Source organism: Corvus kubaryi, unplaced genomic scaffold, assembly GCF_017639235.1.
Source record: "Corvus kubaryi isolate FWS band 111438036 unplaced genomic scaffold, C.kubaryi_AGA036_p1.0 split1-131, whole genome shotgun sequence".
Classification (NCBI taxonomy): domain Eukaryota; kingdom Metazoa; phylum Chordata; class Aves; order Passeriformes; family Corvidae; genus Corvus; species Corvus kubaryi.
In genome coordinates, this window is record NW_024582073.1 from 5,910,810 (window position 1) to 5,928,200 (window position 17,391).

The window sequence follows — 17,391 nt, forward strand, 5'->3', positions numbered from 1 at the left end:
AGCAGTTTATCTTTGACCATACAAGCAACTCATCCCGGTTACCACTTTCTTTGTAAATTCAGTTCCTCAAGAAGTCATTAGTGTAAACTATGCAAATCCTCAGACCAACATTTTTTCAAATAAGCTCCCCACTCAGTTTCATCAAGGTCACCTGCCCCCAGAGCGTCCTGACATATCCTCAGTGCTGGGGGTGAGATTTTCCACTTAAGTGAGGCTACTTTCCATGTTTGTCACAATGCTGAGGAGGATTAAAGTGACTGCAATAGTTCATGAAACACATTGTACACCTTGGGAAGCCATTTAACAAATAAAGCTTAATGGAGGGAACCCTGTAACCTCTTGTGTTGGCTGTCTTACCTCTGATAAAAGAAGAGGGTATAGGAGAGCTAAGGCTTGCTAAGCATGTTTCTCTGCCAGACCGTATGGTTGCACCAGAATTGAGTTCACTTACCATGCTACAAGATGGTCACAGCAGTCTGTTCTCTGAAAGTAGCTCAGACACAGTCAGGGATTAAGAACAAGATCACAGACTGAGGTTGGAGGGGGCCTCTGGAGGCCATCTGCTCCAAGCCCCTTGCTCAAGCAGGGCCACACAGAGCTGGTTGCCCAGAACCAGCTGGCTATTGAGTATCTCTGTCCAGCTGGCTGTTGAGTATCTTCACAGATGGAGTCTTCACAACCTTTCTGGTCAACCTGTGCTAGTGCACAGTCACCCTCACAGTAAAAAAGACCAGCATTGTTTCCTGATGCTCAGATGGAGCCTCCTGTGTTTCAGATTGTGCCCAGTGCCTCTGGCCCTGTCACTGGACGCTGCTGGAAGTAGCCTGGCTATGTCCTCTTCGCAGACTCTTTTCAGGCATTTTATGTCCTCCTGGATGGCAGAGTGTATCCGTCACTCCTATTTTGGTGACTCTGGCATCCTTCCAGAGAATAAAGAGGTGGGGGCTAAGAGGCCCTCTGAAATACATCTTGCATGCTTATCCCATGTCAGTTTGTGTTCAGATCAAATAGCAATGTGACAACAGGTTTTGCAGGTCTAGTTGTCACCCTTTAAGAAGTTACCACTTCCAGCTTCACCTCTTCAGTTTTCCCCTTCCAGCTTTCCCTTTGCCCTGCAGGTTAATGTCCTCTGGCTAAAATGCTTTTCCAGTAGACTGACTTGTGGATCTCTCTAAGAGGGGGTTTAAACTATCAGTTTTATTTGCAGTGAGATTGAGCAGGGCTGCCCATAGTGCCCTCAGCTGAGGATGAAGTAACTTCTTAAAATATTTCAGCCTAAGATACAGACAGTTCGGCTGAAAATATATATTATGCCTATGTTAGGCCATCAGTTTGCTGCTGAAAAAGGCAGGTCTGTTTCATCCCTGTCCTAGCCTTCCTAGACTCCCCCATTCACTTGAAATTATTCTGGCCCTTCTTGGAATCCATATTGCTCTGAAAAAAATTGCTAATCATAGAATCACAGAATGGCCTGGGTCAGGAGGGACCTTAAAGTTCATCTAGTTCCAACCCCTCTGGTCCTGGGCAGAGACACTTTCCATTACACCAGATTTCTCAGAGCTCCATCCAACCTGGCCTAGAGCACTTCTAGGGGTGGGGCATCCACCACCTCTCTGAGCAACCTGTTCCAGTGCCTCACCATCCTCACTGTAAAGAATTATTTCCTGAAGTATAATTTAAACCTACTCTCAGTTGGAAGCCATTCCCCCTTGTCCTGTCACTACAGGCCCTTGGAAATAGTTTTTCTCTGTCTTTCTTGTAGCCTCCCTTCAGGTGCTAGAAGGCTGCAATTAGGTCTGCAGAAAGATATTTGATCTGATTTTATTTTTGCTGGATTAGTGTTCTGCTGGGTTAGCAAGCTGCATTAGCAGGGTGCAGGATCTAACAAGTGCCAGAGGCTGTGCAGGTGGTGGTGGAGAACAGGATGCTCCAACTGTTGACGTCAGCAGGTTGTTAGACTGGCTCAGCCATAACATGTAACTTTCCAGCCTCAAACCATTTTCATTGTTCTTCTCATTTTAGATTCTTTTAAACATTAATCAGCATTTTATTTTATTAACAATGTTGTCTGAAAATAGTGAGCTCTGATCTTAAAGGGGCTTACTGAATATTTTTGTCTCTTTGAAAAAAACCACAGCTGTAAGACTAAGATCTCTGTGACACGGTGGTAGTTATTCCTTTATGTCTCTGGACAACTTAAATGTTAAAGATGCTTGTGGGTTTAGTTATTTGTTTGGTTATTGTTTGGGTTTTTTTAAGCCAATTTTGGTGGCTATAAATGTATATTTACGATAAGACAGCTGCATACTCTGGCTGAGATAATTTATATGAAGAGAAAAAAAATTATTAGCCATCAGGATAATTCTGCCCCTTCTGAATAGTTGGGGGTTTATTGCTGAAATAAATGTGACTACTGTGTATGCTGGTTGAATTTAAAGACATGACAGGTGAAAGGATAGGTACAGACTGATTTCATTTTGGGCTTGGCAGTATTCAAAGTCCAGGTTGGCAAGAGAAGCATGGATATCCCAAGCCAAGAGGATCTCACACCCTCATTTTAATCCCCTAACTGCAGTGGTAGCAGTCTGCCAGGGGTGGCTGAGTTCTGCTCCTCTAGGCAAGTGTGCAATTCCCAGTTTGATTGTTGTCCAATCTGAAGTATTTTCTTGTTTTCTTCCATTTTAACTTCTACGGAAGTTCAGTAGAGAGAGTTCAAGAAAAACCCAGAGTTTGTGGGCACGTGAATAATCATACCACTTCTTTTTAAAAACAAGATACAAGTAAATCTCGTTAACCAGATTAGTCAATACTCAAAGTGTGGGCAAGTTGGGATTATAAATAAAGTGACAGAATTAGACATTTTGTATGTCTGGTGACAGAAGTGGAACATTTATGACAACAGAAAGCAGTCAACCACAGCAAATAGTGTTCGTGTATCTAAATGCTGCTGAGAGATTTAATAATTCTGTGCAGCCAGTAGTGGGGCATCACTTGCTCTTTGACCAGAAACTGCACGTTATAGAAGCCACTCTTCTCTGTTTTTTCCTGTCCCATGTACTGACAAAGTGCCATATACATTACTTGCAGCAATAAATTTATAATAAATTATAAATTATCCTAAACATGACTACTAGCAACAGGCTAGCATTTTGTTTTAACTGGCACATAACTGGTTTAAATCTTTCTATACATGCTTTCAAGCAGATCAGGCCCCCTGTCATGGTACAACGACAGTGCATGCCTACAGCGAACCTGGAACTGCGCTGCTACCATGAGAAGGAGATATATAGTTTTTTCACTTCAAGATATTGCTCTGCTGTAAGTCACTATTGATGAAGCATAGCTACAGAATCAGTGAAGAGGCTGCATTTCAAGACTGGTTTCAAAACACAAAAGCCTGAGGAAGGAGAATCCTGGTTTAGGTCACCTGTGCAAAGCTCTACCATTACGATTAATATCATGGGAAACTTACTTTGCATAGGAAGCCAATAGGACCTTGGCTTTTTCTACTTAACTTCTGGGTATTATGCTGTTGGATAAAAAATATGGAAAAAGTAATCACCTTAAGGTTTGTTAAAAAGATGGCTATTAAGAAGCTTGGAAATAAAAATACATCAGGAACCGACTTGCCTTAAGCATCATGGAGATAAATTTTTAATGTCAAAAAAGAGGAATACTCTGTTTAAGCTGAGATGTGTTCTGGTTTTGTCTTTTTTTTCTCGGTCATAAATTCTGAGAATTAGTAGGTGTAGCTGTTGGGGAAATGGCATCATTGCACTATTGTGCAATATTGGACTAACAGTGATTATAAGCAAATAAAAATGCTGAGCCAATGCTGTTTCTTGAAGCCTTTAATGGTTTATCAGCTGTCATTGTTGGAAAGAGTATTTTCTATATTTTTTCCTAATGTTGCAAAAGTGGCTATTGAAATCTGAATGTAATGTGGTCCATTTGCAATGAAGACAAAAATTCACTGTAAGAAAGATATAACTGCATTGGTCTCCAAGCAGAGAGTACTGGTCATGAATGTGTAAAAGTAGGGAAGAAGTAAAATATCTTCCTATTCTGAGTGTGGAGATGTACTATAAAGTACATCTTGCTGGTTATGCTACAGTCAGAAAGACTTAAGATATGTACAGTATTCTCAAATATGTATTGTAGCCTTACCAAGCCTGCTTTAAACACATTTATGTAGACAGTAGTAACTAGTTTGAAAGTGGGAGTGATAGGCACTTTTTCCCAAACTGGCCCTTGTTCTTGAGGACTGCTGCACTATTCTTACTGGTGTCACCTAGAGTCATGGACTGTAGTGTGACTTCGCTGGATAACCTGGTTGTATAGCAAAGACAGTGTTTGTAGTGTTCTAGTGAGGAAACACCAGCATGAAATATTTTATTAGGAAATCTCTTTTCAATTTTGTGTGCTTTGAAAACTTGGCATAGTACTTCAGGTGTGCTTCTTGTAATTTTCCTGAACTATTTTCTTCCAAGAAATCAAAAAATACTGGTCAGTAGCAAATTAACAATCAAATTTAAGCAATTTTGAAATTAACCAACTTGTTTTAAAATCAAATATTTAATGCAGTGATTAAAAAAAAACCAACAAACTCATTTGGAATGGCTTTCTGTATTTTTGACCAGCAAAAATTTAGCTGAAGTTTTAGTATGACTTTTTCCAAATTTTGCTAATTTCATCTTGAATGGAGTGTAGGTTTGAATTCCAAGGAGGCATTTGTGGAAATAACAGCACATATTCATGGCTCTAGGTACGTTTGGCCATTTTCTGTCAAAAGTGACCTCATATCTGGAATATTCAACTTAAAATCCCCCAGAGTTTATTTTCGAAGGATTGGTGCATTTACACTTTCATGTGTGTCTGTTTGGAAAATCAAACTTCAAGAGTTTGTCTAGGAGTCCTCCTCATCACTGAACTTTTAAACACTTCAGTAAGTATCAGCTGGGCAATGGAATGGAGGACTCATTTTACCAGTATGCCTGGTGGCTGGTGCCCCACAGTGCAACTGCCCCACGCACTCCTTGGCAGGGTGGCTGCAAAGAACAGCGTCATTTATTCCTCTTGAGTTAACCAACGGGACATGCCACACAGAACTGGCATCCAGCTACTGCGTCCATCAGGGTCGTCCCCCACGTACTTGTGGTTTATTGTCTTTCTCCTTGTGGGGCAATGAGTTTGACGGTTGTGAATTCTTTCTCCGTGAATTGTGAGAAGGTGCCTCTGAACTGGGCAGTCAGATGGCCCTGGCTGGAGCAGGCTTGCTGCTGCATTACAGAACAGCCATGATAGCAAGTAACACGGACTTTTTTTAGTTAGCTACCACTCACGAGACATCTCGCTTGAACTTGAAAGTGCCACCAGACTATAGGTTTTTGCTCCAGATGGCATTTTAGGCAAGGGAAGTCCTTTGTGATGAGGGAAAGAGAGTAAATGTAGGTGTTGAAGTACTTCTCACCAGTGGAGTAGTTGAAAGGAGCTGGTTTGCTCAAGTGAGATGTCCTGCTGGTTTGTTGGTTTGAAAACTTTCACGTTGATGTTTCTCATGAGTGCAGTGCTTCCAAAGCTGGCACAGATCTGGTCATAATTTTGTAAATCCTTGTCAATGTGTAGACTGTTAGTATCCTCATATCTATTATACCTGTGGAATGTCCCCTTTCACCGTGATATTTCTCTTTCTCTTTGTTGCTCAGCTTTCTTAGCAGTGGTACTCTTTAGTTTGAAAGTGTGCTGATGTGTGTGGTTTGGTTACTGCCCTCCCACACAGGGCACAGCGTGCTTGAATTAACCTTTCCAGCCCACAGCAGCTTCCACTGACCATGAGTATGAAGCTGACTATGAGCTTATGAACATTAAATTTCTTTAGCATCTTTATTGTTTGCTCATGTTTGCTGCACGGATTACAGTTCACAGTAATAAATAGTTTGCATTGGATTTTTGCATTTTAAAAAGGCATAGGCTAAATCCTGGTCCCTGTGGTTAGCCTGCATGTGTTTGGGTGGGTGGGAGTCTGCAGTGTTAGAAGGGAGGACATGAAGGAGGAGAGTTTGGGCTGCGATGCCCCTTAGCTCTGGAACTGCTGCACAGAGGATGTTGGAGTAGGCACATCACTTACCTATTTATTAGGGTGCAGAAACCATTTGCTTCTATGGAGAAGGCAAATAATAGCTCCCTGAGGGAAAACATTTAAGAGTCTTATTTAGAAGGATGCTTTTCTGGAGTCAAGTAAAAGGCAGCTTCTGAGAAGCTGAACTTGGGAGGTGCATCTTTAAGGCATCTGCTGAATGCTCTTATCCATTTGCCATTAGGATCAAACTTGTGTGAAAACTTTCTTGCGTAAACAGAACGTTACAACTAATAAAAACAAACCAGGATGTAAATGAAAAAAGCAGAATAAAAACGTGAACATTTTGGGGGATTGCTCATTTTGAAAGTCTCTTCCTAAGGAAAAAAGGGTTCTGTAAGGGTTGTGTTCGGTTCTTGTAATTTGAATATAGAGGAGACAGAAGCTACTGAAATTACAGTGGTGATTATTTTAAGGAAGGAAAAATAAAAGCTCTGGGGCCCACTACGAAGCTGCAGGTTTCAGGGTAAAATAGCTTCATTGCAACACTAATATTGTGCAAATACTTCCTTTGGAGCATAACAACTTTATAGAGTTCCAAAAAGCTATGTTACTTACTTTTTTAACGGAAGATTAATACTTTCTACTGTTGTTTATTCCTGTAGTGCTTATCCTTTATTATTTTAAAAAGAATTACCCTGATTTATGGATTTCCTTAATCATTGCATAGGGGATTTAATTATTTTATAAAATGAAAGCACAATTCAGTATTAAAATGCTTCTCATCGCTTCACTGATTACTCTTGTTTTTTAATGTAAGATAGAGAGCTGAAATGAGTAGGTTTACAGAGCTTATTTTGTTCCAAGTCACAGGTCATGATGATAGAGCTTTCTTAAAATACTTGCAAGTGAAAACTGTTCAAGTTGGAGACATAATGTAAAGCTATTCATGTGAATGGGAGCAGCTTAAGAGATGCATGGGAATGCTCCCTTGTAAAGGGCAATTCATAAAGAAACTTAAGTTGTAAAAAAATGTTGGTTATGTTGTAGTAATGATTCCCTGTTTTCTAGAACATCTACTGAAAGAAAAGTCAGACATAAAATGAGAATCTGCAGTAATTATCTTTCTACGAGAATTTTGATTTTTATGAGATGGAAAAAGTGAGATGTAGAAGAAGTTGAAAAGCATAAGTTGTAGTTGTTGAGATGTAGACAAGGCATGGATGAGAATATTTACCTTATGACTACTTATGACCTTATGACAGGAGTGGATGAGTCTTAAAGGTCTTTAAGAAGGAAGAACTTGAAAATAGATGAGAGAAGACTAGAGAAGGCCTATTTTTTTCAAAAGTGTGCAGAAGAGAAGCTGAGAAACTTTAATCTAGGAAGATAATTTAGAGAAAAATGCAAGAAAAACCAGGCTTGTTTGAAGGTACTTGGAAGATGCAGAAATTGCACATCAGCTAACAAAGAAACAAAACAAAATTAAGAAACAAAACAAAATAATCTAAGACTTATCTATGCTCTGGGGTAACAAGTCTTGTGGGTAGCAGAGAGCAGTAGATATCCTGTGTTTTCATCCTAGTAAGGGGTTTTTTGACACTGCTGAATGAGACGTTTTCACATGTAAGCATTAGAAGTTATCTGTATAAACCTCTTGTAAAACTGATTGCAGAGCACATGGGAAGCTGGTACCATGTTGAATAGGCATCAGTAGCTTGTTTTCAATTGGGAGCCTGTCTTGAATGGAATGTCCTGTTCTGCATTTTAGTATTTTCACTAGTGATACTGTTGTTGGAATAGAAGCTTGTTGAGTTCTCAGGTGACATAAAACTTGAAGGAGGTGCAAATATTTTGAAAAACAAGTCTAGAAATCCATGTGGCATATTGGGATTAGGTGTGTGGTGGGTTTGATTGTTTCCTTTTTTTTTTTAATTTTGTAGAATGCAATTCAGTGTGGATGACTGAAAACGGCAGGAATGCTGAAATGTTCAGATGCAGAACGGGAATAAGTAGCCAAGTGTCAGGCTGTCCCCAGCAGGACCTGGGTTACAGGATCATGAATCATAAACTGGATATGCATCAATGATACCTTGTTGCTGTGCAAAAGGGAAATGTTACATTAGGATGAAAAAACATGACTCCAAATCCTTATAATTGGACAATAAGGCATCAGCTGCAGTGCTGCATCTGGTTTGAGGCAGTAAGTTTCAAGGAAGATGTGGATCTGCCTGTGGGGTTCAGGGCAGGAGCAGCAGGAGGGATGAGGCTCCCAAAAGCCAGTGATGAAGGGTTAGTAAGCAGAACAGCAATTGTTTAAAGCAGAGAGATGTACTGGAATCTCAAAAGACAAAAAAACCCTCTCAGCTCTGTAGTTTTGGGGTCCGTCATCTGAACCTTGAGAAAGTAGCTAAAGCAGCTGGTGCCTTGGCTGGGTGACCTCTTGGGTCTTGGGCTCTGCTCGCTCGCCTGTGATACCCGTGGACTTGGGCTCTCTTCTCTCCTTGGCTCAGGTTGTCCGAGTCTGGTGTTCAGACAGCATGGGGGGCTGAGTTAGGGCTGAATGCAAGGTGTCACTCACCCAGCAGCCAGAGGATGGTCCTGAGTAGGGAGAAAACAGGACAGAAAGATACAGCTGGGCTGGGCAGACCAAGAGCTCTGTGAATATGGACTTCACAAAAAACCAAGAAGAGAAGACTTGTCTGAAAGAACCTGAAGTTATGAAGGTATGGCAGTTATTTTGACAGCTGAAAGGTTGTAGGTTGTTTAGGGCCTGATATGGTGGAGACCTGGCTGATTTATTATGTGGCCTTTACTTTTATGTGGCGGCAGCAATGTAGTGTAACTGCAGTTGTGCTTGTTTGGCTGACTGCCTCTCCACTGCAGGAGAAGAGTGAGTTACAGATAATGCACTGTAGTCATGGTTAGGAAGTTGTATCAGTGCTATGACATAGAATTTATTTTTTGTGCTTTTTGGTCCCTCCAGTGCTGGTCATCAACATCTGCTGAGCAGCCAGATATTGAATCAGGTCAGCCTAGATCAGAACAGTAATCACCTCTTGCTTTTCATATCCATTCTAGCCATTTTCAAAAGGTAAATAAAAATACTTCATATTTGTTTTTCTTAAAATACTAATTTAAAAAAATAATTGAAAGGAGAAGGGTGTTGTTCAATGTATCTGACACACTGGAAAATACAGGAATGGAAAGTGTGACCACCTAACACCTAGCTACAGTAATTATATTTGCATAATCAGTAATTGCTTGCCTCCAGAGGGAGCTGCAGAAGTATCCAGTCAGTGCTTCTTATTAATAAATGGCAATGCTATTAAAAGAAACAAAACCCAAAAACCTGAAAGCACAACCTCCCTCCCTGCAAAGAACTCAAAAATGAAAATACCCATACATTTGGTTCTGGGAGCATAGTCTACCAAGCAGCTGTCTACAAGCAGTGTTGGCTTAGCCAGGCTTTTTGTGGTTTTGCAAAGTCGAAGAGCAGCTCCATAAAAGGAGATGAAAGTAGTGCTGTGACCTGCTACACTTGTGAGAGCACAAGCTCCATGGGTCACATGCTGATGACCTCAGGATTTCCTACATGGGGGTAGACATGGAAGAAAGAAAGACAGATATAATATGAACAACAAGGAAAGAGAGAGCGAGACAGCATGGGGGAGACAAAATCTAGATGTTTCTTGCCAGCTAGGTTGACTTATGCATGTTTTCATTGAGGCTTTTTTTTCCAAGTCTAATGTCCCTTGTATTGTTCAGCACCCCCACATACACACATATCTCTGTGAGGGTAAGCAGTGCAATATGTTCGTCAGCAAAGAGGAAATACACCAAAGAAATATTTTTATCTGATAGCGAGGATATGGGCTTCTGAAGCTGTAAAGCTTCTGTATTCAGCAGAGGAGTAATTCCAAATGTACAGAGGATCAGCTGTTTGACTGTACACTTATCTAACACTTGGGTATTTCTTGTCTTACTGTATTCTAAGATAATTTTTTTTTAAGGAATCGTGTAATCCCACACAGTTCTAGTGTTATGACTTCTTCATATTACTGTTTAATATGTTAAAAAAATAGGAATAGCTTATTATTTTTGAATTGTATGGAAGTAAGACTTGGCCATCCCCATTGTGAGCAAGGAGCAGGACATCTAAAACCATAAATCAATATTTTGAAACCTAGGTAAATATGAAATATGAATGGCATTTTGAAAAGCTTTGTATAGTAGTTTTTGTATAGTCACTCCCCTTTTGTTATTTTCAGCAAGCAGATACATTAAAAAAGAAAACCCACAACAAAACCCCAACCTTTAGTGTGACTTTGAAGCACATATTTTACCTATTTGTTTTACTTATTGGGATTTAGTATTTTTATAACTTTATTACCATTCTAACCATATTTGCTTCTACAGGCCTCCCTCTAGAGGCATATATCTATCTATCTTTAGTAAAGAAATGGGCCAGGTTTGATAGGTCCCTTTGTTTCACTGAGCTGTGATTTGTCCAAATCCTCTTTGAATACTTGTATCCCATTCAGACAGCATGCATGAATATTCTGGTAGAATACTGCTATTTCTGTAGTAAATCTAACCTTCTTCTAATGTGTTAGCCATCTTCCACCTCAAAAAAAAGAACCTTTAAAAATGTCCCTCTGCTTCCTACACTTTGGCATTGCATGATTAGCCATTGCACTAATCTTGTCTCTTTGTAGCAGAGGTCACTTGTTGGGAAGAGTGGTTATAGGTGAATTTCTCAGGGCTGGCTCATGCCTGCGTCTCTACTTCCCAACTGCTTCAAGCTCTGCCTTGATTCTGCATTTCATGTCTGCTGTATGGCTGGGTACAGAGCCCATAGAACCCATTTGGCTTGTAGGATAAATGCAACACAGTTATGGTCTGCAAGGTGCCCTATTATTGGAAAGGGAAATCATTTAAGTAGGGAGGAGAGAGGAATTGCAGTGATATCTTTAACATTCTTCTTGAGTCATTCTTTCCTACTTCTGTGCCCCATAGTTTACTAATAAGTAATGCTCAGCTAAAACAGAGCTGCACACTTGGCAGTTTGAAGGCTGGTGGCCATTAATAACTGTTGTTTCTGATGTGATCTGAAAATGTCTTGAGCAGTAGATTTGTATTTAATTTCACATATGCAAGGGTGGGGGTTTTTTTTAATCTATAAAATATGCAAAAATGGAAGACTCTTCCCTGACATTAGGTTTAATAAGGTGGATTGACTTGTAAGGTGGGTCAGCTTTGAGTTAGCTTAATTTAGCATCTTGTGGTGAAGCAAACTGAGCCACCCTAAATCATGAAAGCATACAAAGGTATGCCTTAGGAAATACAATTACTAGAATGATGTGCTATACATCAGGGGATTACCTTTATGTTTTTCCCCCTATATGTTAGATGGTTATCTAGGTGTACTCCTGTCCTCTGTCCTCCTGTCAGTGTCCTCTGAGTGAGCACTCACTGAATGCCAGAATTGGCATGAAAATCTCTGAGCCCAGGAGGAGGGAGATTCTGATAAAATAGTGTGTTCCTCTAAGGAATTTCTGTGATTCTGGATACAAACCCCCCCTCCAGTGTGTATTGTCTATCTGTCCTGCAACCTCAGTTAACCTGCAGGTGGGATCCAAGCAGTATGAACCCCTCTCAACACAGAAAGCAGGGTCGATAAGTTATGGGAGTGGTAAGTGTTTCTTCTTCTTTGCATGTTGTGCAAGAAAGCCATCTGGAGAGGTGTCTTCAGCACAGTTATGTGGAGTGTTGAATTCTGGGCTTCATGAAAAGGCTCATCTCGCTGGGATCCTCCTGTTCTACCTCGGCTAATCTGGCAGCCCTGAAACTGCCAGGTCAGCCACACAGTGACAAGAAGAGGGAGAAACAGTACTGCCTGCTCTGCCCAGTGGTGTAGATTTCAGTAACAATTTTTGGGTTTTGCATGAATGTATGTTTTACTTTAGGGATTCAGTGTTCAAATAAGGGGATACCATAGAATCATAGAATATCTGGAATTTGGAAGTGATCAACATAAAATAAAGAGAAGACTTAAAATTATTTTTTGGTAAAAAAATCCATGGTTGCATACTTGGTACAAAATTATTTTTCAGCGTTACATGATAAATCTTTGTAGTACAGCTCATGATAATGTTTATGATTTTACTCTTTATGGTTGATTAAAGTGCCTAATTCTCCCATACATTCCCTGTAAAAAACCCACTCTCTTGTGTGTGTTGGTTTTTCTGGTATCAAATAACAGTTGCAGCTTTATCTGAACTTATCCCTTTTAATTCTTCCTGATGTGGAGCATGATGGACATGAATTCTTCGTGAATGTTTTGTCTGCACTGATCTACGTAAGAGACAGAGTGCTAAATGCATTTTAAATGCTGATGAAACTTAATGGATAATTAGCTATAGTGTTTCTAGGGTGATGGAATTATAACTGCTGTATCTGAAGTAGCTCTTTGCTTCTGTTTACAAGACTGCGTTTTCAGTTGCTTATGATTGTACCAGACTTCTGCTATTTGGGCTAAAAATTCCATCCCCAAGAGAAAAGCAGAGTAAGGATTGGCATATCTTTAATAATTCAGTAATTGCTAATTATTTCCACATTGTGTGAACAGTGTCAGTCTTTCATAAGATGTACTGGATGTGTTCTGGATGTGCTTGGCAAATCAATTTTTTTAATGTGTATTAGTTCAGTACCAGCCATGAGCTGCTACTGCTTTTGTTTTGTTTCAGATTCCAGTAGGAACTTGAATTCTGTTAGAGATTTGGTTCTCCCAAAAGTCATAGATGGCACTGTACAGTCTCCCTGTAGGCTTCAGTGTAGACTAAAGCCCAGTACACCTGCCTCTCAGTATCAGCCGTTCTTCCAAGGTGCTGCCCCTCCAGAATGTTGAGTTACACTGTCTTTCCATGCACTGTGCAGCACCTGCTGAGCACCCGTGCGTTCTTTCAAATGTTCATCATTATCAGTGTAGGTGACTAAATCTGAGAAGATTTAGATCTGTGCTTTTGACCTTGCTTCTTTGGGCTTCTGCTAGCCTTCTTCATAAAAGTTCCTTCAATACAGACTCCAGTTTGGTCCAGGGTTACATCCATATCTTCTTTTTTCTGTCTCATCAGGGATTTGTGTTGCCTGTGTAGCATCCAGATTTCTCTGAAAACTTAGTGAAACACAGCAGAAACTGTCAAATGGTGGCTTCAGCAACAGAACAAGGGAGCAGATGAGATGATACCGGTTTTAATCATAATTTAAACTCAGAAAGGTGGAAGCCCTTCTTTTTTCTCAAGTTATTTTTTGTAAAGAAGAGTATTTAAAACCTATGATTACATTTGACTGGAAACTTTCTATGGAAAGAATTGGTACTTTTCACTAAGGAATTTTACTGTACTCAGTGCATTTGCACAAGTGCAAATCTTTATACCCTCAGTTTTCAAACAACTTCTCCAGTTACGTGATATCACTGTTACAAGTGGAAAAGAAATCAAGACTTCTCTGCTGAAAAACAAAAAGAGAACTAGATAATTATCTTTTACAGTTTTTTTTTTCTTTTCTCTTATAGAAAAAGTACAGAAAAGGATCTGTGGATATTTCAAGGATTAAATGTGTAGAAGTTGTAAATAGCGATGGTATTATTCCCTGTCAAAATAAATATCCATTTCAGGTATGTTTTTTTTTATGCAAAATATATGAATTACAGTGCTCTTTTCAACAACACCAAGTCATTCGGACATAACTGCCCTTAAAATTACTGTAAATGCCAAATACTGAGCCCATTCTCTGTCTCTTTGGGGCTGGTGGGAGGTAGTTCAGGACCAGTGGTTAAAACTCATCCCCAGCAAGCTCTGCTGCCCTTGTAGTCCCTTCCCTCGGGTGTTGGGCCGCATACACTTGGTCTTTTTCTTTTCCCCACCCTCTCAGCTTGAATTTTAACTGGAAACTGCCTTGCCCTGGTCTTCTGCTGGAACGAATAAACTGGCAACCCAGTTTCCCTGTCTTCATTCTTTCACATTAAATTAAACTACCATGAAATTATATAGGAAAAAGAAAATCAAAATAAAACTTCTTGCTTTTTTTTTTTTTCTTTTTCATTGTGAATTGAATGGAAATGAACACAGAATACAAAGTGCTTAGAGGAGAAAAAGAAAAATGTGGGGGTTGGATGCTGTGCCTTCTTACTATAGAGGGAATGGTTGCAGTGAGGAGGAATTCCCCTGCTGGAGAGGAGCAGCAGTGACTCTGACCCATTTCTCCCAGAGCAATACTTGCTTTCTGCCAGCACAAGCAATGGAGAAATAAAAAAGAGTCACTCCAGAGCAATACTGAGTCAGATGCCAGGATGTCTAATTACAAAGTAGCTTTCATTTATTAAATTGAACTGTTTTTAGAAAAAACACAGTGAAGAATGAACAAAGCAAAGTGTGAAGCAAGCATTTTAAGGAAGGCTGTCAAGATAATATACCATAACAAAATTCTTCTTAATTGTCCTGAAAACATCATATCTGAATAATAAACCTTAATAACCTGTCCCAGTCTCTGCATTTGTGCCTGAATACGCTAATTTTGCCAAATGTAACAGTCAGTTGTCTTGTTCTGTTTCCTCTGTTTCTTGAGGAAGAAATGAATTAACATTGAGGTGAATGTATTTCGATTATTTCTCTTCTCCCCTCCAGGTTGTATATGATGCTAATACACTTTACATTTTTGCACCAAGTGCACAAAGCCGAGATCAGTGGGTGAGGAACCTGAAAGAAGGTAATGGGAATTGCTTATACTTAACATCTAACATAGGCAGTACTTTTGCTTGAGCTGTCTGCATGGATTGGAGTTACCTGGGTGCTGTGTTTTGGATTTGTGGCCAAAACAGTGTTGAAAACGTACTGGTGTTGTAGTTACTGCTGAGCAGTGCTTGCACAGCATGGAGGATTTGCCTTTCTCCTCCTCTGCCCGCTCAGTGAGTAGATTGGGGGTGGGCAAGAGGCTGGGAGGTGACACAGCCGGGACAGCAGTCCTGGACTGACCAAAGGGGTATTTCAGGCCATATAAAGTTGTGCTCAGCAATAAAAACTGAGAAAGACAAGGATTAGGGTTTTTGGCTTCCCTGTTGGCTGCTGCCTGCAGGCTGGCTGGGCACTGGTCTGCTTGTGGGAGATGGTGAGTGATTTACTTTACATTACTTCTGGGTTGTTTTTTTTGTCTCTTTTGGTTATTAAACTCAAGCCAAAAGTTTTTCTCTCTTGTTCTTTCTATTCTTTCCTCCATCCCACTGGGTTGGGGAGTGGGTGAATGCCTGCTTGGTTACTTAGCTGCTAGCTAGCATCAACCCACAAGAAATTACAAAAATAAAATGGTAGAGTTTTCGCTGCTTATATTCACAGATTTTAATGTTTTATTGGGCCAGCTCATTGCTTGCATACACAGGGTGTGATAACAGGTACTGAGAGCCTCAAAGACTGATCTAGTTTGTTTTTGTGAAGTGCGGCTGCAATCCGAATTTGACTCTGCTTTTGCACAATGAGTTAAAAAGTTTATCCAAGCTAGTTGATGGCATCAGTGAAAAGTTTTGTTTGGATGTAGCTAGACAACATTGTGGGCCTTAAGCTGATGTAAAAAGACAGGAGGTATCTTGGCTGAGATGTGATCAGATAATTGCTTTCACAGTGAGTAAAGCCTCTTAATGTCCTCTCTCACCATGAAATGCTCACACTAATTACAGATGGTCTGTAAAGTAATAAGAAATGATTTCTGGACTGGGGATCAGAGGGCAAGGAGTGACCTCTGAAACTCAGCAAGCCCATTGCATGGGGTAAAGAGCCATCTGGTCAAGTCTGGACTGAGGAATTTTGCCACAGAATAAATATCTGCTGTCTTTCCCTCCAGAACACTGTTTGTAGATTAATTTGAGTCACTTGCAACAGTAATGAGGAGGTAAAGCTCCCAGAGCCTACACAGCTGCCTGACTGCTTCGCATGGTGTGGGGTCTCCTTTCATTGATGCACCAAACCCCTGCTAGGATGGTTGGTGTAGGTGGGGAGTATGGCACTCCCCCCTGGAATAAAGTTATTACCCTAAATATATCCTCTGTGATTGTTGTATCACCTCCATGTAAGCTTGCAACAAGAGAAGCAATGCTAAAGTAAGGGCAAGCAAAGATTATGCCTCATGTCAAAGATATTGTAATGTGTACTAAAAATTACCCTCTTGCAGATTTTTTTTTTGTATCTTTCAATATATGCTCTTTTTCTTCTTCTAGAAATAAAGAACAACAGCAATATAATGGTAAAATATCATCCTAAATTCTGGACAGAGGGAATTTATCAATGCTGCAGACAGACAGAAAAATTAGCACCCGGCTGTGAAAAATACAGTCTTTTTGAAAACAGTAAGTACATATGTTTTCATATGAAGTTGTTCTAGCATATTTTTGTGCTTTTTTGTATGATTCTGTCATCCCACCTGAATGCCCTGGGTGTTACGCAAATTGATAGAGCAGAATCAATCATTGATACTGTGCCTAAGTAAGTCAAAATTAGTTTCTAAGTATTCTGTAAAAAAACAGAAAAGCCAGCAAAATATCCTTGCCAAAAAAAATGTTTAGAGAAATCCGAAAGGAATGATTGAAGTTGCTGAATTTGTTTTTTTTTTTTTCTCCCATTTGAAACTGATTGGACCAAGTTTTTACCTCAGACTGAGGAGAAAACTTTATGGTGAAAAAGATTCAGCTAGAAATCTTGCCAGCTCTTCAGTTATTTGTTAAAACCTCTGCATATCCATGTGAAAGAATAATAACTGCATTGCATTCAATGTTACTACACCAAGCTAAAAATGATACAGGAAGGTTTAATGTGTTTGCAGACACTGGACTGGCTTTTCTCAGAGGTTTGTAAACGTCCCTGTGCTGAACCTGGATGAGCTGTGACTTCTGTAGGCACTGCATCTTCCAGCATCCAGATTGCAGGTGCTGCTGCTTCAACAGTGGGTGCTGTAGCATGCACTGCTGAGGCACTGCAATATTGTCCAACAAAGGCTCTAGTAATTATTTACTCCTCAATTTAAGGAAAATTCCATAGTAGAAAAAGAAATTGAGCCATTGCTTATCTCCCAGTTAAATCTGTGGTACCCGATGATTTCTTATGTCAGCACAGGCAGTGGGGGGGATCAGGGGATTTAGTTGCATTAGAAGACTTGCAGAATAAACGGTGGCTGATCTGATTCAGCAGAACGAAAAGCATGACATATAGCTCAGCCTTTTAAATGTCTAAAAAAAGCAGTGCAGGAGAAAAATAATTTTGGATCTGAGA

General features: G+C 40.0%; 1 protein-coding gene across 2 annotated transcripts in view; it reads left to right on the plus strand.

The window, feature by feature from the left end:
- The window catches only part of TEC (tec protein tyrosine kinase), a 46,821-nt gene that overhangs the window by 16,131 nt on the left and 13,299 nt on the right, over window positions 1-17,391 (plus strand). For both annotated transcript variants that reach the window (XM_042053049.1, XM_042053048.1), the window contains 3 exons: window positions 13,653-13,754; window positions 14,764-14,845; window positions 16,344-16,472. In XM_042053049.1, coding sequence (XP_041908983.1) covers window positions 13,653-13,754; window positions 14,764-14,845; window positions 16,344-16,472 — 313 coding nt within the window. The remainder of the gene's footprint in view (window positions 1-13,652; window positions 13,755-14,763; window positions 14,846-16,343; window positions 16,473-17,391) is intronic.